Raw genomic sequence first — 26,062 nt, 5'->3', positions numbered from 1 at the left:
GACTCTAGTTGCAAATGTTTCATCCTCAGGAGCAGCAAGTGTTTCATCCTCGGTATGCGGCCGCGTGTCATCAGAAATGGCTACGCGTGTCAGTGCTGACACGCGTGTCATAGGTTCACCATCACTGTGCTAGATCATGGCTTTGACCCAGTGACCATTATTTTCTTGTCCTGTTTTCACACACCATCACCATGCGGCCCAAACTGTGCACTGGGATGTTTTGACTGTATCTCCACTGTTTTTACTGTGATCTTTGGGGAAATATTTAACTTCGTGTGTTGTTTATTTATGGTCTTATTTTTGTAGCTGGTGCTATAGTTTACTGAAAACCTACCGAGATTAGAGGCTACCATGAGAAGGAGCATCAACATGACTCAGAATACCTGGTCCAGCCCTATGTCCACCCCACACTAGCCGGTGATTAATAATTGTTTTCTGTATTTCACCAAGTCATGGGCAGATCTCACATTTTAACTACGGTATGCTAAAAATGTGGTGGTCTATCAATTTAGGAAGAATCACCAATAGCCATTTTTGGATTATTAAATTCGTCTCATTAGTCTTGACTAGTTGTGACTCTCAGTTCTAGGTGGTTGTTAAGAGGGCTTGATCTTGCAGATCCTTCTGACCCAGGTCTCTCTGTGACAATCTTGACGTTATTGCATCTCTTCTTATGATCGGGATACCATCAATTTGAGTGTGCACGTTGCGCACAAATATATATGCATACATCCTTTAGACAAAGATGACAAAAGAGGTAGATTTCCCATTATTTTGCCTTTCCTGGCTTTCTCAAACACTGCCACAGTAATCATTTCAGATCCTGGTGCTCTCCAAACCACATTTACCTAAGGCAGCGAAGGCCATTTATTTTCATATCTGTCTGTTGGTACCTTGGAAGGGCTAATGTTTTTTATTTATTTGAATGTTACTACTCTTAATCATTACAAAAATCTTATTACTGCCCATATATAAATCAGGAAAAACAAATTTGATTTTTAGCATTCTAATGTGGTTAAAAAATTCATGAATAAAAGAAACTTCTTATGCAAATGTAAGCTACTGACAGAATAAATATGGGTATAAACGCTTGCTATTATAACAGTCTTTTGACCTTAGCCATCCTTTATATAGCCAAAGTAATGACTGTTTGATATTTATTATAAAGCATATTAAATCCCTTGATTAACTGAACCTTTCATTTCTCCTTTTTTTTGTTTCATGTAGCAATGAAAATAGATTGTTCTATTATTATTCTTGCCAGGAAATTTATAAAATATATAAAATTATTCATAAATGTATTTTAAACTGGAGAAATATTAATGTATTATTGGGTGTACTGAGCAGAAAACATTTCTTTTCACATTTGAATGGCAGGCACATGATTATAAATTTACTTCCTACTGAATATTAATCATCAACTCCAAATGGCTGGTGGATAAAGCTCAGAGAGGCAGCTAAGAGATGTAAATTCTTACCCTCATCATGGACTTTTTATGTGATTTTGATTAATATTTAAAATTGAGTGACCTCCGCTTTAAAAGAAAAAAAGAAAATCACTTTCCTGAGAAATCCAAGGGCAGGATGGTCTCAAGATGGGTTATCATCCCTTCTGCTCCCCTCTTGGCTACTGTGATCTAGGCTCTCTCGTTCCTCCTCCTGCATATGACTTCCTTCTTGGTCCCTTGCTTCCTCTGCTCCACTTAAAACCCTGGTGTACATAGCGTGCCAACCTCAGTCCACTTCTGTTCTCACTCCCCTGTGCACATATTCTGAGGACGTTCTCATTCATACTTACAGTTTATAGGCGCTTGCCTGTCCTTGGACTTCAGACGCCTCTCCAGGCCACCTCTACCAGGACAACTCCCTCTGTACCCCCTTCGCTCTCATTCACCTTGTCACCCTCCTCCCACTTGTCCTGTGACCTCTTCAGTCTGGTTCAGCACTGACTCCCCCGCACTCAGCAAGCCCCTAGCATGGAGTAGGCACTTGGAATGTGTCCGCTGATTTAATGCACACAATTGAACTCATTATTCTCCCCACTCCCAACCCTGTCTCTTCCTCTCTCTCTCTCTCTCTCTCTCTCTCTCTCTCTCTCCTCTCTCTCTCTCTCTCTCTCTCTCTCTCTCTCTCTCTCTCTCTCTCTCTCTCTCTCAACAATGCATCTATTTCCTGTGTTGTGTCTCTCAATGAATGACACCCACCATCCAGTCTCCCCTACCTCCTCTCTCGCCCAGCACCGCGCTGCTGCTTCTTTTGCTCCATATCCAGTCTTTTAAAGTCTGTCTTCTGTGTGTTCTGGGTCCAGTTTTCCCCTTCACCCAGCATACCACTGCCTTGGTCCTCGGCTTTCGTGTATCTCACCTGGATTGTGGCCAGATCTTTCATTTTGTACTTCAGCCTTACGATCTGGTTTTCTCAAATTCATCTTCTTCATATGCTGCCAGACTAATCTGTCGAAAGTATATATCTGAACATGTACCTCCTAAGGTTACAAGAAAACTGGAAACATTACTAGGACTGCAAAGAGATCCAAATAAATGCCAGGGGTTTCCTGTGCTCCCTGTGTAGGAAGACAGTACAGTGAGGTGGTCATGCTTTCTGGATTTATGTTTTCGCTTTATTACAAGGCTAATCAATCAAGAGCACAAAGCAGTTTTCTGAGAAAATTGGATAAAATGATTCACTTGTCTTATAAATTAAATGAGTGAGAAGAAATGAAACTTGAAATGTAAGTTTATAGTCTTTGCAGTAAGAAAACTTGGTGTTAAATCTCAGTTCTGCTACACATTAGCAGTGTGGACATGCATAGGTGTACTAACTCCCACCCCTTCCCTATGTCTGTCTCTTTAAAATAGGATTACAATAGGAACTTTTTCCTAAGAATTTTTGTGAGGATTAAATAACATGACAGAATGCCTGTGGTGTGTTTAGCACAATGTCTGATGCCTAGTAAATGCTTAATAAATATTAGCAGAATTACAAGAACATGAAAGTCATACTCACACACATACACGTTTATCTTACACAGAGATGAAAGAATAGTAATAGTGGTTGTCTCTATATGGCAGAGTTATAATTTTCCTCACTTGTGTCTTCATTCTCGACAATTATCATTTGTTACTTTTAAGTAGAAAAAAAAAATCTTTCAGTGACTTCCCACCTTCACATAATAAATTCCAGCTCCCTTAGACCTCATTCAGTGTCCTCCTTAACCTCACCTCTCCTTACAGCTGCTTCCTGCCTACCTCTTTAGTCATCACGAATCCTGAATTAATTAATTCCTTGCTCACATTACTTCCTGTCTGCAAGCCTTGCTGCCTCCTCTGCCTAGCATGTCCACTCCTGACTTTGATTTATTGTAGCTCCTCTGTCTAAGATTCAGCTTAAAATCTCTCATCCCATCAGGTTCAGCATTAGGATTTCTGTGTTTAAGTTATCTGGTTTTGTGTCTGTCTCCCTCTACAGAATGTTTTTCTCCAGAATGAGGACTTTACCAGAACCTGAAATTCAAGATAACCAAGTTAGAGTCCCTGCCCTCAGGGTGCTTCTAGCAGAAGGAGAAAGGCATGCAAATGCATGAAGGTGATAAATGTTATAGGATCTCTGACACTGGCACCGTAGAGCATAGTAGGGCAGAATCAAGGGTTCAGTTAGGTTCTCTCGGGGCAGGGGTGGCGGGGTGGTGGTGGTGGGGCGGTGAGTTAGGGTGCAGAATGTTTTCATTCAGGAGGTGAGATGCTTCTGAATAGGTGTTTCCTGGGCAGAAGACTTGGGGACAAGTGTTCCAGGCAGCCTGTGGGAAAATGTTCCAACATTCAGGATGGCGATGAGTTGAGTTTGAGGTCGGGTCTCCATGCAGCTTGGCACATAGACGCTCAGACCAAGGTGAACAGGATTCCTGCTCCTCCTGGTAGCTGTCTTTGGGCCTCTGGGGTTTGGGCATCCCCAGAAGTTATGTACAATCCCTGATGTTTATGTGCTTCTGAGAGGTTTTCTAGGAGAAGGTCCTTGAATTCCACCCATTGTACAGATTGTCCCAAAGCGTTGCACGGCCTCTGAAAGGTTAAACCACTCTTGACAGACAGAGTGCGGGAGGTGAGGGTGAAGGCTAGAAAAGAATTTGAAAGTAAACTGTTCCAGCTGCAGCAGGTGGGGTGCCCCTGGGCATCCACAGGGCACTTACCTGCTGGAGCCATTAAGGGTCTGGTCACGAAGGGCAATTCTGTTCATGGTTCCAGTCACCGTTTTCTAGCTCCTTTCGGCAAGCAGGCTCAGTCCTGCATCTTTGGTTTGCCCCAGCTAAGTCAGTTCCAGCATTCTTTCCCTGGTAGTAGTCAAAGCAGCTCTCCAGGGCGGGAAACAATGGAAGCACCATAAGTTTTATTCTGAAACTAAATTGAGGAGGTGAATATGTGAGGAGGAGAAGAAAGCAAACACGGTAACCAAAGCAGGTCAGTGGCAATGCTGTTCCATCGGCTACATGAAAAGATAGAAACAGCATCAACCCTCTTTCCCCCGCCCCCGCCTCCCGCCCCCGACTGTGCAGGTCAGCTCATTCATTCCTCAGCCGCTGATGAAGAGAGATGTGAATTATCTAACTCCCAGAGTCTTGCCCAGGCAGATCCTCTGCCCTGCTGTGCTGCTGTAGTAATACCCCGTACAGACCTTTGTTCTAGAACACATACCACTGTGGTGTAACTGTGGATATCCTTTTCTTCCAAAGGCAAGCCTGGCTTCTTTTTGAATGCCCAGCGTTTAGCGCTGGGCTCAGTTCATGTTTTTCAAAAGAATGAACTCCAGCTTCCTAGCCTGAAGATACTGGAATTCATAGTTTACCATACACGAAGGAAACCCCAAACTGCTGAAAATGTCCATTATCCCTTTGCCCAGTGAGGCACTCAAGTGGAAGAGCTAATCAAGGAAGAGAGAGATCTGCAAAGATAAGGGCTGCTTTTTTGAAGGGAGGGTTTGGCAGGACGTGGGATCTGATGCCAGACACTCAGCTTGCCAAACAAACGTTGATAACCACGAGGCGAGGCAAAGGGCAGAGGTTACAGGAGCAGACCTGGAGGGCACTGTTGGTCACACTAGGATCTGGCATCTGGCTCAGAGGCACCCTCTCCTCCCTCCTCCCCATCTGTCACCCAAAGGCATGTAACCTTCAGAACCATAATGGTTAGTTGTATTTTCCAAGGTTGTGCCCTGGGATGCTCAGCTCTGTTTAGAGGGCGTCGGAGGATCCCAGCAGACAGTGCGGGGTGAGCGTGCAGAGGGCTCAGAGGAGCCACAAACGTAAAGATGTAAAAATGGGAATGTTGAAGAAGGAACTGAAGGGTGGCTTCATGATCTCAGGTCTCAGGTATTTGAAATTCTCAGAGAATAGTGATTAGTCTTTCCCAGTTACTGGAGAACAAAGAACAGGAACATTGTTTTGAACTGTATCGTCAAGGCTCCTGAATTTGATGGGGTGAATGAGAAGATTGTTGAAACGATCTTCCTATCCTCCTGTCATGTCAACTTTATTATAGATAGTTGGTCACTTTTAGCATTCAAGTCACGCCCACACTATTGTTTTCCCAGACCAGACACTTGATCTGGAGCGGGAAAGGGAAGGGAACTCGTGACACTGATTGAGCACCTGCTGCCAGCAGGCTCTAGGTTTTCCTGCCTCCCTGATTTGAAAACATCATCCCATTCAGTACCTAAGGGGTAGGTATGATGATCCCCATTTATTTGTGGGGAACCAGACCAGGAGTCCTCAGGATGACAAGCATAGGTGGCAATCCTGGGTCTATAGTATGTGTTCCTTCAGTGCCGAATCTGTGTGACTCCAAAGTTCTAGCTTCTAATTTATCTGTAAATGGGATGAATTTAGTGTTTACCAAGGCCGTGTGGATGCCTCCCTCTCTCTGAGGCCTGTCCCAGGTCCTGAGAGCCTTCCCCTCTAGAACAAATGCACTTTTGATCCAGTTTGGCACTTGTATGTCCAAAACAACCATCTATTACCTCTCAGTCTGCACACAGCATACTTATAAAGCAGCAAATCTGTAATGCATGCTTTCTGGCACAGCAAAATGAAAAAGAAGAAAAATACACTCCAATATAATAAAGATAAAATTGGAACTCCCACAGCAAGCCTTTGGACTGTGCACAGGGAAGGCAGGCACAGATGTGTGCCACATACAGGCACATCAGGATCATAGCAACGTGAACGGTCCCCATCCAGGTTAAACCTGCTGGTGGCCAGACCTTCCTGTCCCTGCTGTCTGCTGTGCCTCATCTGTTTCTGATTATAAGCGTCATACGCCAGCCATTGTGGATATTTTGGAAAATACAGAAAATTGCAGATAAAACAAAAATTACCTCTAATGCTACTGCCCAAACAGAAAACAAACATGAATACCTTAGTGTGCTTCTTTCCAGCTTTTTAAAAACGCAGATGTAATTTAATATAGTTTAGACATACAGTTTCCTGCCTTTTCACTTACCTTGCCTCACAAGCATTGTGGCAAAATACACGTAACACAAAATTGACCATTTTACCCATTTTCAAATGTACAATTCAGTGACATTAAGTACATTCACAATGTTGTACAACCATCATCACTATCCATCTCCTGAACTTCTTCATCATCCACATTCCCTATACTTAAAAATGCTTCACAGGCCACATTTAATAGTGGTGGAATACTTCATCATGTAGTATTTACTTGAAAGCATTTCTCACAAACATTCAACAGGTAACTTATTTTGTGATTCCCTATAAGGTCGATTTTATGGCTAAGGCAGTGAAGCAAACATGGTTTTTGCCTTCTGGGACCTTAAATCTGGTGGAGGCAATGGCCGTCAGCAGGCAGTTTGAGTCCTGGAGAGCATGTAATGGGAGAACCTTGCAGTATAATTTCCACGCTCATTTCTTGATTATGGCACATCTCGTGTGTAGCAGATTTCTTTTATAAATAATGCGAGATATTTGTAGGCATAAATATATGTTCACATTTCAGGTTATTTTATGAAGATGGCAAGAAGAAGTGGCATTAGTGGGCTACTCATTGTAAGGCGGCAGTCGGAGGTGTTCTTCTGGAATGCTGGTTAGCACTACCCACGGTGCCATTCCCAAGATGGGGAGCTGCTGCCCCAAACATCCTCTTTGCCTTTTACACGTGATAAGCTCTACTAACCTTTTTTTTATAAATGTGTATCTAGTTTGCATTGAGCAGGATTGAGGGAAGAGCTAAGGAGGGAAGAGACAAGGGATCCTGGCTGAGGTGGACACTGTGTCACAAGTATCCTGCCAGCGGTCCAGCTGTTTGTACATTTCCAGGCTCGGGCTTGACCCCTGCTTTCGGGCTGTGCTCCAAGTGCATGTTGACTGAGCGTGGCTCCCTTCGGTGAAATTCCAGACGTGGGAATTCGAGGCCCATTGTGAACTAAAAGTAGCCTCAAAAAAAAAAACCCACAAAAAAAGTATGTTTATCATTTGAACAGAAACTCCATCTGTTATCAGAGCAGGAAGAGACCTCTGAGTGTCACATAATCTTCTCTGTTCAGAGGAAGATTCTGAGGCTTACAAAGCTAAGAAATATTCTGAAGGAAACCAGTTGGATAAACATCAAAGAGGGATTAAAACTTAGGTCTCTTGATTTATCTGGTGGTCACCCCATGACCTGCCCGAGGTTGTCTTAGCCTTTGTTCTTCTGTTTACAGGAATTCATTTCTTCTTTTCCCTTTTAAATTCCTGACTTTATTCGCTGCTGTTTGGTTCTGTGACGGTACTCATTTTCAGTATTGAAGACCATGCTCGTGCTGGCTAATGTCTGTCAGCCGTCATCTCATTATGCCAGTGTGTTGCATGCCTTATTCCATGTTTGTCCTTAGCCTACTAATTTGTTTGACTACTGACTGCTCTCTTTATCTTGGCCCCATTGGTGACTGGAAAGTTTCTGTTGACTGTGGCCAAAGTAATCGGTAATGTCTTATTTTGCTTTCTTTGGATCAATCAGTAATGTCTTATTTTGCTCCCTTTGCTCTCTTCATGTTAGTCCCTTTGGGTAATTTTGTTGGGTTTTGTATTTTTTTAAAATTAATTTTAAGAGGTAAGACACCCTCCTGTGATACAGTAAATGTGAACAACTGGTCCAGGGCCAAAGAGGAAACAGTTTTTAAGTAGATCATTGATGTTGAGAATAGGAATATTAGCACAGATTTCTGACGTATTCATTTCGTCGATAGCGGGTAGATAATGATTAGTTGGTAAAGCTTTACCATGGATACATGTGACTATATGTACATGTACATGAACTATTTTTATGTGTAGCCAATCTTCCTTCAAAGATCAAATTTACAAAAAGAAAAAAAAAGTTAGCATTGCTTTGTGTTAGACAAAGTGCCATTATCTTCAGTAGAACTTTATGTCCACACAATGACTCTAAATATAGGACCATGGACCCCTGATAATAATTAGAAAAAGGAACTTAAAAAGCACAGCACCAAATTTGGTCTGAGGCTGTCAACCCCAATAGGAAGTGGTTGTCATGCAGTTGGAAAATCCTATAGCTTAGTTTCTGTACAATTTCTGATAATCAGTCTCTCAAAATAATTCAGGTCCTTTCATTTATGAGAGAAAGGGACAGTCTCTCATTTATCTTAATCTTTTATGTTCATAAATTCACCCTTAATGAAAAAGGCAGTGGCATTTTCAATGTGCAAATCGTTTTCCTGAATTTATACCTGAGTCTATTATTGTAGTGTTTCAAAACCGATTGGCATTAGCCTGGATACTTATTTTTATACAAAAGCAACTTAAAATTTGATTTTGGAATGTCTTAATTTTAAAGATCTTTTCAGACATCTGTGCCTCCTGTGTTGGGTCTACTGTAGGGAAGTATTAACTAGAGATCTAAGGAATAAATATAGCAAACTCCACTTCCAAGAAAGTTGGGTAGCCACTGCCATTCCATATTCAGCCCAAAGAGACACACCCTGGCTATCATCATAACATTTAATTTTTTTAAGTGCCCAGCAGGCCATGTGTTACGTCCCATTTAGTATTCATAACAGCCCTGTTAAGAGAGGTTAGGGTGATGCCCACTTTCCAGATTAGGAAACTGGGATTTTTCTCAACTAATCATCTGGTTAACATCCTGATGACCCTTGATTGATTGGTTCTTGTCATTCTTATCACCCCCGCTCCATTCTGAACACCACAGCTGGTCCCATCCATGGTCTTTATAACATTCTCCTGAAACTCTTTCAAGATTCCACCCTGCATAGGGATAAAGCCGAAACTTCAGTATATTCAGCTTGGCCCTATTTCTTTAACCTTATAACCTTATATCGCACAACCTTCTGCTAAGAACTTGCAGTACATACCCACCCTAAGGTGATTAATAAATACTGTGTACTTTCCAACCTATTCCCCTGCCCCAGCATGCCTACTTTGCCAGGCACTCTGCTAGAATCTTAGGGAGACAGTTCTTGCCTTCAAAACTTTACGCTTAGTGGCAAGATTAACCTGGGCATAAATCACTTCTCCTTATGTAGTTATTGCAATATTATTAACTACATTCTCTGTGCTGTACTTTACATCCCATGACTGTTTTTTAACTATCAATCTGTATTTCTCAATCCCTTCACCTTTTCACACAGTCCCACAACCTCCCTCTTTCTTTCTGATAACTATCAGCCTGATCTCTGTATTTATGAGTCTGTTTCTGTTTTGTTTGTTCATTTATATTATTCATTAGACTCCACATTTAAGTGAAATCAGGTGGTATTTTATCTTTCTCTGACTGACTTATTACACTTAGCATAATACCCTCTAGGTCCATGCTTGTTGCAAAGGATAAGATTTCATTCTTTTCTTTTTTATTAACCTTGGAAATAATTTTCAACTTAAAAGCCTTCAAGTTGTTTTGAAACCAGTGATGACTGACTAAAGCAATGCAATGAAATGCATTTAGTTTTCACCTTTTTCAAGTAAAGGTTTGAGGCAACTTACAACCAAAAACATGCATAATAAAATTAATAGGTTAGAAATTAAACAACAACAGCAACAACAACAGTACCCAAGAAAAAGAAAACAGCAAATATAACTATCCCATGCTTTATGGTTCTCAAGATTGCTGTGAATGAGTTGCAAGCACTGCCTTGGTGTTCCTGGCAAAGTATAATTATTCTCATTATCACACAAAAATAGTAAACCTCTACCTACGAAATGATGTAGAAGAAGCTCACATTTTCTTTCTTTTGTTAATATTAAGAATAAGGAGGATCAACATTGATCTCTGCCCTCTTTGCAATCCTGCAGCACTGCATGTGCTAATCCAAGTGCTACCCAAGACCAGCAGCCGTGGTGTGACCTGGCAGCTTGTTAGAAATGGAGACTCTTAGGCCTCACCCCAGACCTGCCAAGTACTATTCCATTGTATATATGTACCAATGCTTTTTTTTATCCATTTGTCTATTGGTTCCATAGTGGGAACTTCGCTTAGCCACAAGCCGGGCCTAAGCCACAGTCAGACATCCCCCAGGGCTCCCGGGCTGCCAGAGGGATGTCTGACTGCCAGCTTAGGCCTGATGCCCTGGGGAGCGGGCTTAAGCCGGCAGGTGGACATCCCCCAAGAGTTCCCAGACTGCGAAAGGGTGCAGGCCAGGCTGAGGGACGCCCCCCCCCCAAGTGCACAAATTTTTGTGCACTGGCCCTCTAGTAACTTACAATGGACATAAAATAGGAGTGTATACATCTTTTTTAATTAGTGTTTTGGGTTTTTTCGGATAAACCTCCAAAAGTGGAACCATTGGGACATAATGCAGTCTCATTTTTAATTTTTTGAGGAACCTCTATACTATTTTCCACAGTAGATGCACCAATATGCATTCTGACTAATCATGCATGGGGATTCCCTTTTCTCCACATCTTTGCCAACACTTGTTGTTTGTTGATATATTGATAATAGCCATTCTGTCAGGTGTGAGGTGATATAGTTCATTATGGTTTTAATTTGCATATCTTCGATGATTAGTGTTGAACATCTTTTAATATGTCTATTGCCCATCTCTTTGGAAGAATGTCTATTTAGGTTCTTTGCCCATTTTTAAGTTGGGTTGTTTGTGTTTTTTGGTGTTGAGTTGTCTGAGGTCATTATGAATTTTGGATATTAACCCCTTATCAGATGTATCATTGGTGAATATGTTCTCCCATTCAGTGAGTTGTCTTTTCATTCTGTTGATGATTTCCTTTGCTGTGCAGAAGCTTTTTAGGGGGAACACTTTATAAAGTATATAAATGTCTAACCACTGTACTGTACACCTAAAACTAATACAAAATAATATTGAATAAATAATGGGGAAACACCTTTTTAAAATTTTAAATTAAAATATATCGGCAAGTTAAATGAAAACAATGTAAAAAAGAAAAAGGGTACAATTTTAATTATTCTATTAAAATAATCTTATTTACATATTTTTTTAAATCACTTGTCCTTTACCTTTATTGCAATTCTAGATTGGCGTAGAGCTCTTGCCCTTGGTGGAACTTGCTCTAATTGCTCAAGGCAAAGACGATCCTGCCTTCCTCTGAAAGCAGCCTGAGCTGGCATCTTCAGGTTTTGATCTTTTCCTGTGATTAGATATTAACCCACTTTTTGGTTATAGACTCATAGGCAAAGTCTGGATTTTAATCTATCTTTGATGTCTAAACTCTCATATTTAAAGGGCAGATTGATTAATTTGTAAAAATCCATAAAATTTTACAAAGAAAATTTTAGCCTTGGACTACCATACTTTTGATGCATTGTATTGTGTTCTGAGACCACATGTATTAAAGTATAAAATATTAGGCTGGCACACATATATGGCATATCATTTATTTTTCTGGATGTTTAAACCCTGGTGCCAAGTCTTTTTAAAAAATCAAGTTATTAATATTAATACTCCTTCCTTTCATTAGTTATCAGCACGAGAAGAAAGCCTTTTGGATATAAGCCAAGCCTTAAAATGGCACTAATAAATAAAGTGTCCTGGGCTCTAGTCCTTCACGTTGTGGGATTTGTTAAAATGACCATAAAAGAATAAATGGCGTGAGCAGAAAGAGTCCTGAATCAGGAAGTAGGAAACCTGTTTTAGTCCTGGCTGCATCCCTTAGCGGGTGACCTGATGTCATCAGAAGCACCATGAGCTTCAAGGAGACCATCTGCATCATTGCGGACACAGCGGGTTTCTGACCCAGCAAAGACTTTTATGGGTGCTTCTCTCCATGGTGTTAGGTGAATTTTATCCGTGTACTTATTTATATGTTCTGTTAGCTGGCTAGGGCTACCGTAACAAAACACTCACAGACTGGGTGGTTTAAACAGCAGAAATTGATTCTCACATAATTCTTGAGGCTTTAAGTCCAAGGTCAAGGTATTGGCACATTTGGTTTCTTTGGAGGCCTCTCTCCTTGGCTTGCAGAAGGCACCTTCTTGCTGTGTTCTCATAAGGTCTTTCCTCTATGTGCTAATCCCTGGCATCTTTGCATGCATTTATATTCCATGTTCTTAAAAGGACGCTGGTCAGATTGGATTAGGGCCCACCCTAACAGCTTCATTTTAACCTCATCACCTCTTTAAAGGCCTTGTCTCCATATATAGTTGCATTCTGAGGTCCTAGCGGTTAGGGCTTCAAGCTATGAATTTTGAGGAGACCCGATTGAGCCTATAACATCTATTTAAAATAGCATTCTTTGTTTTACATTATATATAAAGAAACTAGGATAAAGGAGAAACTGAAAATAGCTTTCTACCCACTTAATGCCTATTATTAAAAGGATTAGGATATAAGTATAGGAAAAGATAATTAAGACTGTACTAAAGGGTATAAAAGGCAAAATAATACCCTCCTGGCCCTTCCTTCTCCACTAAGGCAACTTCTTTCAACACCTTTACATCGATGTTTGCTATACAGGCAGCAGGCACATTTTTTTCATGCCTTAATGTTTCATACAGAGTACAGATATCTCTGTATCTGCTCATGCTCTCTGTTGGCCTTCTCTTAAAAGGCTGCATAGTATTCCATTGTGTATGTACCAGATTTTAATTTAACTAATCACCTACTAATGGGCATTTAGGTTGTTTCCAGGTTTCCTCCTCCTTGCTCCTCCCCCCACTGCAGCAATTGCAAGCAATAGAGTTTGATTCCTTTAAAAAAAAACAACAAACCAGGATCAAAAGAGTAGCGAGGAGTCACCTAACAGAAATAACTAGCCCCCTCTTTGGGGGAAGCCAGCCTTTTCTCCTTTCTGTTTATTGGTCCTTACCAGAGGTGTGGTGACAGGTGTTCCGAGCTTTCCTACCTCCCCATACCTGACCGTATGTGCCAGGGCATACCTCTCCGTCCTGGCTTCCTTTGGCGGCATCAGCTCCTCTCTACCCAGCAATCCCTCCTCCTCGGGAGGAAAGGTCAGTTCGAATCATTAACAAGCATAGGCTATTTTTGTTAAGGAGAACAGCTTTTTTTCTAAGAATTGCTGTTTCCGTGCCCAGGGCGGCCCATGAACCCTTCCTGGCTGCTTCCGCCCTTTGGAGAGGGGCCAGCTTGCTAATGGAATGCGAGCAGACTTACTGCTAATGAAGATTTACTGTTGAGACGGGGATGCCTGGCGCTCCTTGCATTTGCAGACCTTCCCAGCTAACAGTGCAGCCCTGCGATGCAGTGCAGCGCAGAGCAGTGTAGTGCGGAGGTCCCAGTCCTGGGCACCCGGCCCTCCCTCCCTCCCCCCAGGCCCTACCGCTTCTTCGCCACAGGTATCATCTGGCATTGTTTTGCAAGCTGCGCCGCGATGCAGATGTTCTCTGCTGAAGAATTACTTTCATTTCTGACTCGTTTTAGGAAACGAGGCAGTCTGTCAGAGGTGTTTCTTCATTTCCAGACCCCCCGAGAGTTCATTTTCTCCTGGGATTTCTAACCACATGTGGGCAGCGCTTCATTTACCCAGATGCGAGGAACAGGAGGAATGAACAGTCCCCTTCTAAAGGAGCCCTTGACTTCCCCGTAGAACCCGAATGTGGAGGCTCCGAATTAGCTTGTGCTCTTATTCATGTAAATATTTCTGAGGCTTTGGTTTCATGAGGCCTGTAGACGTGCTGTGTGTACGGGCTTTGGTGCAGAAAAAGTATAATTTAGCAACAGACTGAAAAGGTAGTCTGGAGTGTTTCTAATTACTGTTTGTTCAGTTCACTGTTACCTAATAAGAGGATTTAAGTAACCTTGGGGGTGGGGAATGTAATGTTCATATTGTCGTCAGCCATGCAAATCACATTCTAAGTATTGCAGAGAGCGCACCATGGAGCCAGTTTATAGATGTGTTCCATTGAATGTTAAATTTAGAACTGAGAGCATTTTGGAATGGGCTTCTTCTGCCTGTCATTCGCCACCAAGAATTATGCACGTGTCCAAAACCAGCCCTACTGTGTGGTGCAACCCCATTTAAAATGCACCGGTGGCCTCTGGCATTCAGTTCATAAACATATGAGTTAAATGCTAACTTATTTCCTTTACCATATTGCATCTGTAGCTTTAAGCATCCACATTTCGTTAGCATAGTTGAATTAAATCCTTAGGCTTCTCTGGATTAATATGTTAAAGTCTTTTCAGTTGGTTAAACAAACTATTAATTTCAGGCAGGAATGAGAGAACAAGAACTCAAGAGCTTTCCTTTGCTCCCTTTTCTCATCCTCCCTCAGGGGCCGTAATAGGAAACGGAAGTACCAAAAGGGCCTGGAAGAGTGGCTCTTAGCCTTGGATGTACCTTGGAATCAGCCTGGGAACATTAGAACATACTGATGCCTGGGCCCAACCCAGAGATTCTGGTTTAATTGTCTGGAATGCAGCCCTCACTGGGATATTTAAAAGCTCTGCAGAGGAGGCTGTGGGGCACTGTTGGTTGAGAGCCACAGACATAGATGTCTGGGACTTAGGAGGTCATTGCATTCAGTGGTTCTCAGCCTCAGTTGCAGACGGGTGTTACCTGGAAAGGTTCTTAAAGACACACCGGTGTCCCACTGGTTGAAACCATATTTCTAGGGGAGGGAGCTCCTAGATGATTGTTAGAAAGCTTCTAGATGATTCTTATGCACAGCAAGGGTTAAGGTCAACTGACATATCTAACCATCCCATCTCACAGAAAATGAAAAAGGAGAGCAAGGAAGGCCACACAGTTTGCTCAGGTTGTTGTGGAGCTCAGGCCTGGGGCTCAGGCCTGAGGCCTCCAGCTGGTCTTGCTGCTGCTGACACTGCCTCCGTGTATATTGATTAATGCCTCCTCATCCTTAGGTGATGTTCCCGCCTCCAAGAGGCCTTTTCTGAGAACTCAGACTCTCCCGTCCGGTCTGGGTAAGATGCCCTCTTTATTTGAACCGCACCCTTCCTTATCTGTCCCGGGTGTCAGTCACCTCCTGAATCTCTCTTGTTCTTTCTGGAACTTGCTGGCATGTCACTGAGTCCCATTACGCTATCCTCACACTTTTGGATTCTTCTTTCTTTCCGCCTCTCTGGTTGGGTGTTTTTTTCTTCCTCATATTCCAGATCTTTGGTTTGACTCTTCGGGTACGGTGGTCTACAGTTGAGTGTCTGTATATTCTTTATTTCAGATAGTATATGCATAATTTCTGACTGGTCCTTTTCCATTTTTTTTTTTTTTTTTGGTATTCTCATTAAGGTCCTTGAAGGTCTCTTCAAGTTTCTCAGCAGTTTTTAGAAGATTCTTGAGTAACCTTATAAATATGGTTTTGAACACTGTGTTGTCCATTAGTTTGCTTTCCTCCATCTCTCCTACTCGTGACATACTTCAGTGTCTCCGCATTTTGGCTGCCTCCCTGTGTTGATGGAGTGGCTTTGTGTGGTCAGTGACCTATAGGGGCCGGTAGCTCAGCTTCCCCAATCACTCTAGGTGGTCGCTCTTGGTACACCCCTTTGTGTGCTGAGTGGAAAGTCTTGGTGTAGTTAAAAGCCTTGATTGCTGTTGGTACACTGGGAAGAATTGACCTCCAGGCCAGTTGGCTGTAAGGACCTGCTGTGTCTATAACGGAAGAATTGCTGTGCTGAAGACACAGTAGGGCTTTGGTGCTCACTGAGTCTGCCTCTTGAATGTGTCCCTTATGAGAGTGGTTGAAATCTGGTGTCGTCCACACCAACCACTAGATACCCTAGTGTCTGGATCTCCAATGGGGTGCAGGTCTGAGGCCTCCCAGCAGGAGCTACAGCAAGAGCTACAGTTTTCTCCTCTTTGCTTGGGCGGTTTTGGAGCAGTCTGACTGGAGCTGCAGTTAATTTGGTTGAGCTGCCACAGAACAGGCCATTTATATGTAAAAGCCACTGTGTGGAGCCTGGGCGGGTTTGTAGAATGTGCAGAGTGGGGTCTCAGGGCGGGGCAGGGTCTCAGGGCGTCACTAGGCTGGGGCATGGCCAACGGCCATGGCTGCCTTCAGCCGTCTCTGCCTTTCCACATTTCCAAGTCCCCGTGTCCCGCGCTCCAGCGCAGCAAACCCTGATTGCTGGGCGTACCTCTGCAGAAAAGTCACTCTCACTCTCCGACCGATGGCCGAGAGTCCAGCTTCTCCCCATACGTATCTGGGTTCCTCGCGTGTCCCCAGAAACTGGAGTTCAGAGTGATCGGGAGTTTGTCTCCCTTCAGTTTGAAGAAAAGCCGCGTGCCCAGTCGCCCACCAGCCCGCTTCGCGCCTCCGTACCTCAACTTTCCAGCGTTTGCGCTCCCTTCTCTTCTTAGTTGTAAATCTACCACTCAGCCAGCTTTCCCGTGGTTCTGGGTGGTAGACGTTTTGTTTTTTAGTTGTATTTTTGAAATTATTGTGCGAGGCGGCAGTTTAGTTGTTTAACTTTGCCATCTTGGTTCTTCCACTAGACGATATTTCTTGGCAAGAATTTTTTGAATCTGACACCAAAAGAAAAAGCAATGAAAGCAAAAATAAGTAAGTTGGACTGCGTCCTGCCACAAAATTTCTGTGCAGCAGCAAAGGAAACCAACAAAATGAGAAGACAGCCTACTGAATGGGAGAAAATGTTCACAAATCCTATCTCTAATAAGGAACTAATCTCCAAAATATGTAAAGAACTCATAAAACTCAATAGTAAAAGAAAAAATAACAATGCAATTAAAAATCTGAATGGACCCTTTCCCAAAGAAGACATACAGGTGGCTAACAGGTACATGGAAAAATGGTCAACATCACAAATCATCAGGGAAGTGCTAATCAAAACCACAATGGGCTGTCACCTCCCACCTGATAGAATGGCTGTTATCAAAAAGACAAGACGTAACAAGAGTTGGTACAGACGTGGAGAAAAGCGAACCCTTGTGCACTGTAGGTAGGATTGTCAATTGGTGTAGCCACTATTGAAAACAGCAGATATTCCTCAGAAAATTAAAAATAGGACTTTCATATGATCCAGCAATTCCATTTGGGTAGTTATGGAAGAAAGTGAAAATTAACTAGAAAAGATATATGCACCCCTATGTTCATTGCAGCATTATTTACAGTAGCAAAGATATGAAAAAAAACACACCTGTGTTCATTGATGACTGAATGGTTAAGAAAATGTACATATATAATGGAATATTACTCAGCCATAAAAAAAAATGAAATCCTGCCATTTGCGACAACATGGATGGATCTCCAGGGCATTATACTAAGTGAAATAAGCCAGAGGAAGACAGATATGTATGGTGCCTCTTATATGTGGAATCTGAACAACAACAAACCATGCTTATAGATACAGAGAACAAATTAGCAGTTGGCAGAGGTGGGGGGCAGAGTATTGGGAGGAAGGGGTTGAGGGGGTATAAATTGCTTTAAAATATCTGTTACAGATGCATGACATAACAAAAAAAATAACTCTGATTATATTGTGGAGTAAAGTGCAAAGATTTTGTGACTTTTTAAAAAAATGGTAAAGTATGAAATTTTAAAGAACCACTGTCTTCCAGTTTCTCCTTTGTTGCTATTTGGATACAAAACTAACAAACCAATAAAAGTTTTTGCTAAATAATCTACTTCTATTATCCTAATTTCAGAGGCTCAGCAGTATATTCTGGAAGAGGAGAAAAAGAGGGAGGAGGGTTTGTTGACTAAGAAAGGCATCAGGGTCAGTGGTTTCACCCAGGTTGTGCCATAGGATCTTTATGACTACCTGCACATTAGGCCTATTCACACAGATTTCAACGTGTGAGGAGCTATATGTGCACCTGTCCACTAGGGAACAGGTCTGTCTGATTCCAGAGTCTGTATTTTTTTCACCAAAGGTGGCCTCTTATGTTATGAGAGTAGCAATGTCTGCAGAAGAGATGTTGTTAATTATGAGTATTTACCATGCTGATAGAGGATGGCTGACTCTTGCTCCTCTTAGGGTTTATTTACCACCAATAAAATTAACATTTATAAACGTCTATGAAACAGTTAAAAGCATTTCCTCATAGTATCCTATAAAGTTCTGACTTTAAAAATGACATGTTATTATTGCAATGGTGTCATTGTCATGCATTAAAAGGAAGGAAAGGAATAGCAATGGCCATTTTTGTTCAGAAGACATAGAGCATCAGGTAGGATTCTGTGCTCTATCTCTCAGACATGCATTTGACTTGGGGGAGGCAGCAAAGCAAAATGCTTGATAATTTGTGGTTTGCCATGCAATAATTCCTGGGTGTGAGCATCCTGACTCTGCTACCTGCTACTAGCAGTGTGATCTCCGGCAAGTGACCTGACCTCTTGGTGCCTTAGTTTCTTTTTAATAAGACGGGAACAATAATAACTTGATGGCATTTTTAGAATTGAATAACCTAAAGTATACAAAGAGCTTAGAACATTGTGTGATGCAAAGTTAGTGCTCAGTAAATGTTTATCTCTTCTTAGAGGACAAAGGCTAGATGCCACCTGGCCCGGTGATCCACTCCCTGGTATTGACCCCAGAGAAATGAAAACCTGTGTTCACCTAAGACCTTTTGGCCAAGGTTTATAGAAGTTTTTTTTTTTTTTTCATAATAGCTAAAACCTGGAAACAACTCAAGTGTTTGTCAGCTGGCAAATGGATAAACTGTGGTACCTTCATGCTATAGAATACTATTCAGGAGCACAAAGGAACAAATTCCTGATCCTGGCAACTCCAGGGATAAATCTCAAAAGCGTTATGCTAAGTAAAAGAAGCCAGAAGCATCCCATGTGGTTCCATTTATACGACTTTCTAAAAAGCCCAAACTGTAGACACAGAAATCAGATCATTTCTCGCCAAGAACTGGAAGTGGGTGGAGGTTGACTGCGCAGGGGCAAGAGGGAGCATTTGGGGGTAATGGAAATACTCTCTCTCCATTGTGGTGGCGCTCACATGATTGTATATATTTGTCAAAACACATCAAACTTAAAATGAGTAGATTTTCACCCTATGTAAGTTAAACCCCAGTAAGTCTGATTTTTTTAAAGTCAGGTGCTGCAACATGAACAAAGAATGGTGGCAGAAAAGGGGTGGGACACAATGGATAACCAGAAACTGCAGCTGCTCTTTGGTTTCAGTGATTGTATAAGATGGAAGGAGTGGTTTCCTTCGTTTATCTCTCACTGGCTGTGAGTTAGAAAAATGTAGTGTCCTGTGAAATAGTTCTGTCCTGCCCTAACATATGTGACTCTCTGCTGTGAGCACTGGTCTGCGTCCCATTTCTGAGGCCTACCCATTTGGAGCTGTCTCTGTTTTGCAGGCGCAGGGCTCCCCTGGGTTGCTTCCTGGGAGAATCCTGAAGGAGGGCTTGCCATGTGGGAAGGCATTTGTGGAAACAGACCGTTGGCGTTCTAGGTGAACAAAGGGTTGCTTTTCCAGATTACTAAGTAGTCTGGGTACACGTATGAGTAAGGGATGTTATCTCAGAGCATTGTTCATTCATCATGAGTCACAGCGACCCTTGGCACTTCCTCATGGAGCTCATGTCTATCTCAGCAGCTCCCTCCTTCCCGAAATTCTTTTCTCACTTGGCATCTGTGATGCTACTCCATCTTGATTCTGCTTACTACTCTCTTGTTTTTCCTTAATCTCCCCTGCTGGATCCTCCTCTTCCTATTCCCGGCCTGTAAACGTTGAAGTGCCATGAGTTTTGTTCTCTGACCACTTCCCTAGCTCAGCTCATCCTTGAGATGATCTCATTCATTTCCAGGGCCTGAAATACCATCTGTATGTTGATGACCTCCACCTGGTTGTCTAATAAGACATCTCAAATGTAGCATGTCCAAAACCAGCTTCTTGAGTTATTTTCTAAATCTACACTTGCTCCATGGTTCCTCATCTCAGCAACATGAATGGACACGGGCCAAATAAACCAGGCATGCGGCCCGCAGCCAACTCCACCCAGTGGCTCAGTCCAGAAACCTGAAACCTGAAACCATCCTTGATTCCTGCCTTGCTCCCACACTCATGTTCGATCCATTAGCATCTATCCCCAATCCAGGCTCTCCTAATCTCCACCCTCCACCCCTAAATCTGAGCCCAGGCCACCCCCGAGTCTTCCTAGAACTTCTGCAAAGGCTTCCTAAGCCATCTTCCTGTCTCTATCTGTGTACCAGATGGTCTGAGTTCACACAACGATCACAGCGATTACTCTGTTTTATACTTTTTTACTCCTTGCAGTGGCTTCTCTACAATCAATATAGTGTCCAAACTCTTAGTCATGCCCTGTAAGGCCCCTGCTACCTCTCTGCCCAACAACTGAAGGAATAAGTGAATTAGTGCTCTGGTACCTTAACATTAAAAAACTAAAGAACCAAACATCCTCCTGGACCCTCATATACCTCTCTATCTTTCACCCAATTTTAGTGTTCCCTTTTAAGGCAGAATTTCTCTCAAGTGTTATCTGGAGGTACTATAGCTATTTATTATTCACTTACTCTTTACTCTGTTACAATTTGGTGTCTTTTCCCAACACTCTTGTGAAATTCCTCAGGGTCATTCAAGATTTATGTGTTGCTGCTACCAATAGATGTAGTCCTGTCCTGTCTTACCGGGTCTCTGAGTAGCTATAAGAACAGTTTGCCATTACATTTGAAATTCCCTTCTAACTTAGCTTCCCCCTTCCCAAGTAGTCATTCCTTGATCCTTTTCTGCCATTTCCTTCATTTTGGGACCCCAGTTTTGAGAATTCTTGTGTGGCTTAGGCCTTCTTTTCTCTCTACACACTCATCTGTTCCCAGGCCTTTTGATACTATTAATGAGCGGATGGCTTCCCAATGTATATGTACAACCCTGACCTCTTCTGAGCTCCAGACCCTACCTCTGACTGCCTCCTTGACATCTCTTTGGATGTATCATACCCAAGGAAGAACTCTTTAAAAAAATTATTTTTAATTTTTCAACTACAGTTGATATATAATAGTTTTAGGTGAACAACATACTAATTAAACATTTACATAACTTATGAAATGATCACCCTGACAGGTCTAGTATCCATCTGACATCATGTATAATTATTATATTATTGACCATATTCATTACACTGTACTTTACATCCCCATGACTATTTTTGCAACTGGCAATTTGTACATGTTAATCCTCAGGAAGGAACTCTTGGTTCACTTCTATGTTCAATCTACCTAAACCTGGCTTTCTACATCCTGTCTTTGCTATCTCAGTCAGTGCTACCACCCTCCTCCCAATATCCAATGTCAGAAACCTGGGTGTCATTTTTAGTTTCGTCTTCATTGTCCCCCTTTCCCAGCACTTTTAGTTCTACCTTCAAAATATATTTTGGCCCTGGCACGTGCAGCTCAGTTGGCTGGAGTATCATCTCGTACAACAAAAAGTTTGCAGTCAGGGCACATACCCAGGTTGTGGGTTCAGTCCTTTTCAGGGTGTGTACAGGAGACAACCGATCCAAGTTGCTCTCTCATGTCAATGTTTTTCTGTTTCTCTCGCCCTCTCCCTTTCTAAAATCAATGAAAATGTATCTTTGGGTAAGGATTAACACACACACACACACACACACACACACACACACACACACACACACATCTTAGGCCAACATTGTTGCCTGGACCTCAACAGTATCCAGTAACAGGTCTGTTGTCTCTGCTCTGCCACAGCAGAGTGCTCTGCCATGCTATCGCGCCAGACGCTGCTTACCTATCCGCATGTGGTGGAATATGGCGCCTGTCTCCTCTTCAGCCTGGTTTTGTTCCTAGCCTCTTGTCTCTTCATTACTTCTCAATCACACTAACCCACTCCCCTTTTTTATTTTAGGTAGAGAGGGAGGGAATGAGGGAGAGATTGATTGATTGATTTGTTGTTTCACTTATTTATACATTCATCGGTTGATTCTTGTTTGTGCCCTGATGTGGGATCAAACCTGCAACCTTGGCATATCTGGACGACACTCTTAACAACTGAGCTACCCAGCCAGGGACACTGAACTCTTGGCCATACCCTTGAGCACACCAAGATATCTTCTGCTTCAGAACCATTGGCTTACTTCCACCACTTCCTTGCATGTTCTTTCTTTAGCCCTGCGTGGCCAACTCCTCATCTTTCAAGTCTCAACTTAAATATCACCCCTCAGGGAGCCTCCTCTGACCACAGTGCCCAAAATACTTCCCTCTCTTACGCTCTCTCATGGAAACCTATTTATTTCCTTCTTATCCACTAAGCAAGTCAGTCATTTAAAAAGTATTTACATTTAGATTTTATTATAGAATACTAGAGGCCCAATGCATGAAATTCATGCAAGAGTAGGCCTTCGCAGCCCTGGCTGCCTCGGCGCTCACAGCCCCAGCTTCGTCCGGAAAGTCATCCGACGGTCATCCGGACAGTCATTCCGCTGTTCAGTGGTTCGGTAGATTTGCATATTATACTTTTATTACTATAGATAAGTACCCTGAAAAGGGACTTTCTCTGTTGTGTGAACTGTTCTGTCTTCTGCATCTAGCACAGTGCTTGGCAGTAGTGGGTGCCAGAACAGTGATGCTTATGTTTCCATGTCTCACCGTATGACGTGTTTGATGTGAGTCCTCACCTCCATTTTTTTTAAATAGAGAAAAACTTAAGTGTTTATTTTTTCAAGGTTTTGTATAATTAGTAAAGTTTACATAATTAGAAAATTATATAATACTATAAGATTTGTTACGAAAACAACAGCATCTTCCCTTCCATTTTCTGTTTGCCACGGCAAGTGGTTTCAGCTTTAGTTGATTATCTTACTAATGACATCTATATTTTTCATTAACATCCATAGAATGTTACTTACCTACTTTTTAGTTTTAGGAATTATCTCTTGATGAAAAAGGGAGTATTCAGCTCACTTTTATCTACCTCTGCTCCTCTCCCCTTCTCACAAAAATTTTCCCAACCCTCATTCTCCCATTGTAATTGTAATTTTGGTGAGATCAATATGCAATGTGTATTATCCCTATGTAATACTTTCCACAGAAAAGCCCTCAAACACAGATTGATTACTTTCCCTCATAAGACGACTCAGCAGGCATGATTTTTCTCTAAATTTTGATGTACTTATAAATATTTAACCCCCGACACTACCCCAGTTCTAAATCTCCTCTCATTGTAGTCAACTATTTAAGAGAATCTATCCAGCTCCCTGAGCCTTCTGATCTTCTATCTAGATTGCTTTCTCGGCCCCCCAAAAGCTAGGGGTTCCCCTTCTCACCCGCCCTGAGGACTCTGTTTGCCTCTCTTGCCTTGGAGCTGTCGGTCTCTGGAGCTTTGGGCTTCCTCTCTGTTGGTTTACTGCTGCATTTTGGTGGAGCACATTCTCCAGTTTCCTGTGGACAAAGGAGGTAAGAGGTGATTTTTTGAGACTTGCAGATCTGACTGCCTTATGGCTCGTCACTACTGGCTTTGATGAAGTTTGTAATTCTAAGGTAGAAACCGTCTGTTCTCAGAGTTTTGAAGCCTCTGCCTTCCAGAGCTGCTCTTGCGAAGTTTCCGCCATTCTGACTTGAAATCTTTTGTATGAAACTATTTTCTCTCTGGAAATTCCATAATGATGCACCTTGGTATGGGTCTGTTTGCACTGAATATGGTGGTAACTTGGCTGGCCTTTTCATGGTGGAAACCTCAGTCTCTACTCCTCCCCCAGCCCCACCTCTGTCCTTTCTTTAAACAGAAACAGTCTCCTTCAGTTCTGGGGGGAAAATGTCCTTAGTCCTGGGGGAAAGATGTCCTTAGTTCCAGGGGAAAGATGTCCTTAGTTCTGGGGGAAACATGCCCTTTGATTCTGGGAGATTTTTTTCCTTGACAGTTATTTCCCCTCCATTTTCTTTGATAATGATCACTATTATTTTGATATTGGCTATCCTAAATTAGCCCCTAAACTCTCCATCTGTCCTGTATTATATCTGTCTTTTTGTTCAACTTTCTTGGACATTTCCTAAGTTGTATCTCATATTGAATTTTTAATCTGCCATCATTTTATTCTAAGCTCTTTTTTATTCTCTGAACGTCTCCCCCCCCCCGCCCCCCCCCCCCCCTCTGTCTCTCACACACACACACACATATCTTGTTCTTATTTCATGGATGACCTTTTCTCAGATCTCTAAAAATGTTACAGTTTTTATTTGTTTCTTTAAATTGCTTCTTCTTGTGATTTTTTTTTCTCCTCTAAGTTGGTTTGATGTTTCTGTTAGATGGTTTCCTTAGTGTTGGAAAGTCTTGTTGTTCCCTCCTGTTTTAGAGTAACTATCTAAAAAGACCTCTAGAAGTTCTTTGAATAGTGGATAGGGTTGGCAATTCTGGGCTTCATTCTAGGGTAATCAGGCTGTTTTGTTTAGAAAACCCTGATGTTAGTATTCTTAGGTTGTGGGTTGTTTTTGTTGTTGTTGTTTTTGTGTTTTGTTTTGTGTGTGTGTGTGTGTGTGCGTGTGTGTGTGTGTGTGCGTGCGTGCGTGTGTGTGTGTGTGTGTGTTTTACCTCATGCAGCAGTAATCTTTGTTGTAATCTCTCCTCAGTATGGAATCCTCCATCCAAGGATCCTTCTTTGACTTTTCAGACAGTACATTTCCAGTCTCCTAGGTGGGGCCTGGGGCTGTGGAGGCAGTCACTTGTCCATAAGGAGAGAGGGACAGATTCTGGGGGTCTAGCTACTTAAATAGACTTTCAGCCAGTTTTCCAGCCCACATTCGCCCCCATTTCCAGAGGAACCTGGTGCTGCCAGCCCTCAGCCTTCTGGGGGTTTTATAATGTAAATGAAATTGCTTCTTAGGTGGTCCTAGTTTTGGACCAAGCTTTCTCCAGTCTGCTAAGCCAGTTTTGCCCCTTGTCTATTTGCTCTCCATCTTCCAAAATTGTGTTGCTATCTCTTTTCTACTCTTTTTGTTTTACTGGTATTTGAGGAGAGAGCAGAACTAAATGCATGTGTTCAGTACTCTATATTCAAATAAAAGTTTCCCTCGACATGAGTTTTTAATTGTTGTTTATGAGGCATTTGATCACACGTGTGAAACAGGTTTCTGGGTAGGCTGCGAATCTCTATTTCCCCTACTTCAATCTTTTCTTACCTAAGGTGGGGTGGGGCATGGTGGAAACCCCTGAACTGGGAATTAAGACACTTGGGTTCGATTTCCAGATTTGTTACAAACTGATATGGGCATTCTCTTGTCATTATTTCCTCATCTGTAAGACCAGGGAATTGAAATAGAATAGATGATTTTAAAATCTCTTTATGTATACAGGTTGATTTTATTTCCAAGAAATTAAGATACTCATGTGTAATTTTATTTTATTTTTACATAAAGTGGAAGAGAGAGAGAGAGAGAGAGAGAGAGAGAGAGAGAGAGAGAGAGAAAGAGAGAGATGTGAGAGAGACACATCGATTTGTTACCTCCCGCATGCACCTTGACTGGGGCTGGGATCAAACCTGCAACCCAGGTATGTGGCATTGACTGGGAATTGAACCCACGACCCTTTAGTGTGTGGGCCAATGGTCTAACCACTGAACATAGCCAGGGCTTCATGTGTAATTGAACACCAGATTAGGAAATAGAGTTGTAGCAACCAGCTGAAGAAATGCAGAATGTAAGCTTTT

The 26,062-nt window shown here is 42.3% G+C and overlaps 1 protein-coding gene across 2 annotated transcripts in view; it reads left to right on the top strand.

The window, feature by feature from the left end:
* ANO6 (anoctamin 6) overlaps nucleotides 1–26,062 on the top strand; it is a 187,826-nt gene that overhangs the window by 30,817 nt on the left and 130,947 nt on the right. The window contains exon 2 of one of the 2 annotated variants that reach the window (XM_008140584.3): nucleotides 15,316–15,375. The exons of the other annotated variant lie outside the window; for it this stretch is intronic. Within the exon in view, the coding sequence (XP_008138806.2) occupies nucleotides 15,316–15,375 (60 nt within the window). The remainder of the gene's footprint in view (nucleotides 1–15,315; nucleotides 15,376–26,062) is intronic. 2 annotated transcript variants of the gene reach the window in all.

The sequence above is a fragment of the Eptesicus fuscus genome, chromosome 7 (assembly GCF_027574615.1).
Source record: "Eptesicus fuscus isolate TK198812 chromosome 7, DD_ASM_mEF_20220401, whole genome shotgun sequence".
NCBI classification, from domain to species: Eukaryota; Metazoa; Chordata; class Mammalia; order Chiroptera; family Vespertilionidae; genus Eptesicus; species Eptesicus fuscus.
The sequence above is the reverse complement of the archived record's forward strand: the minus strand, read 5'-3'. Positions and strand labels throughout refer to the sequence as shown.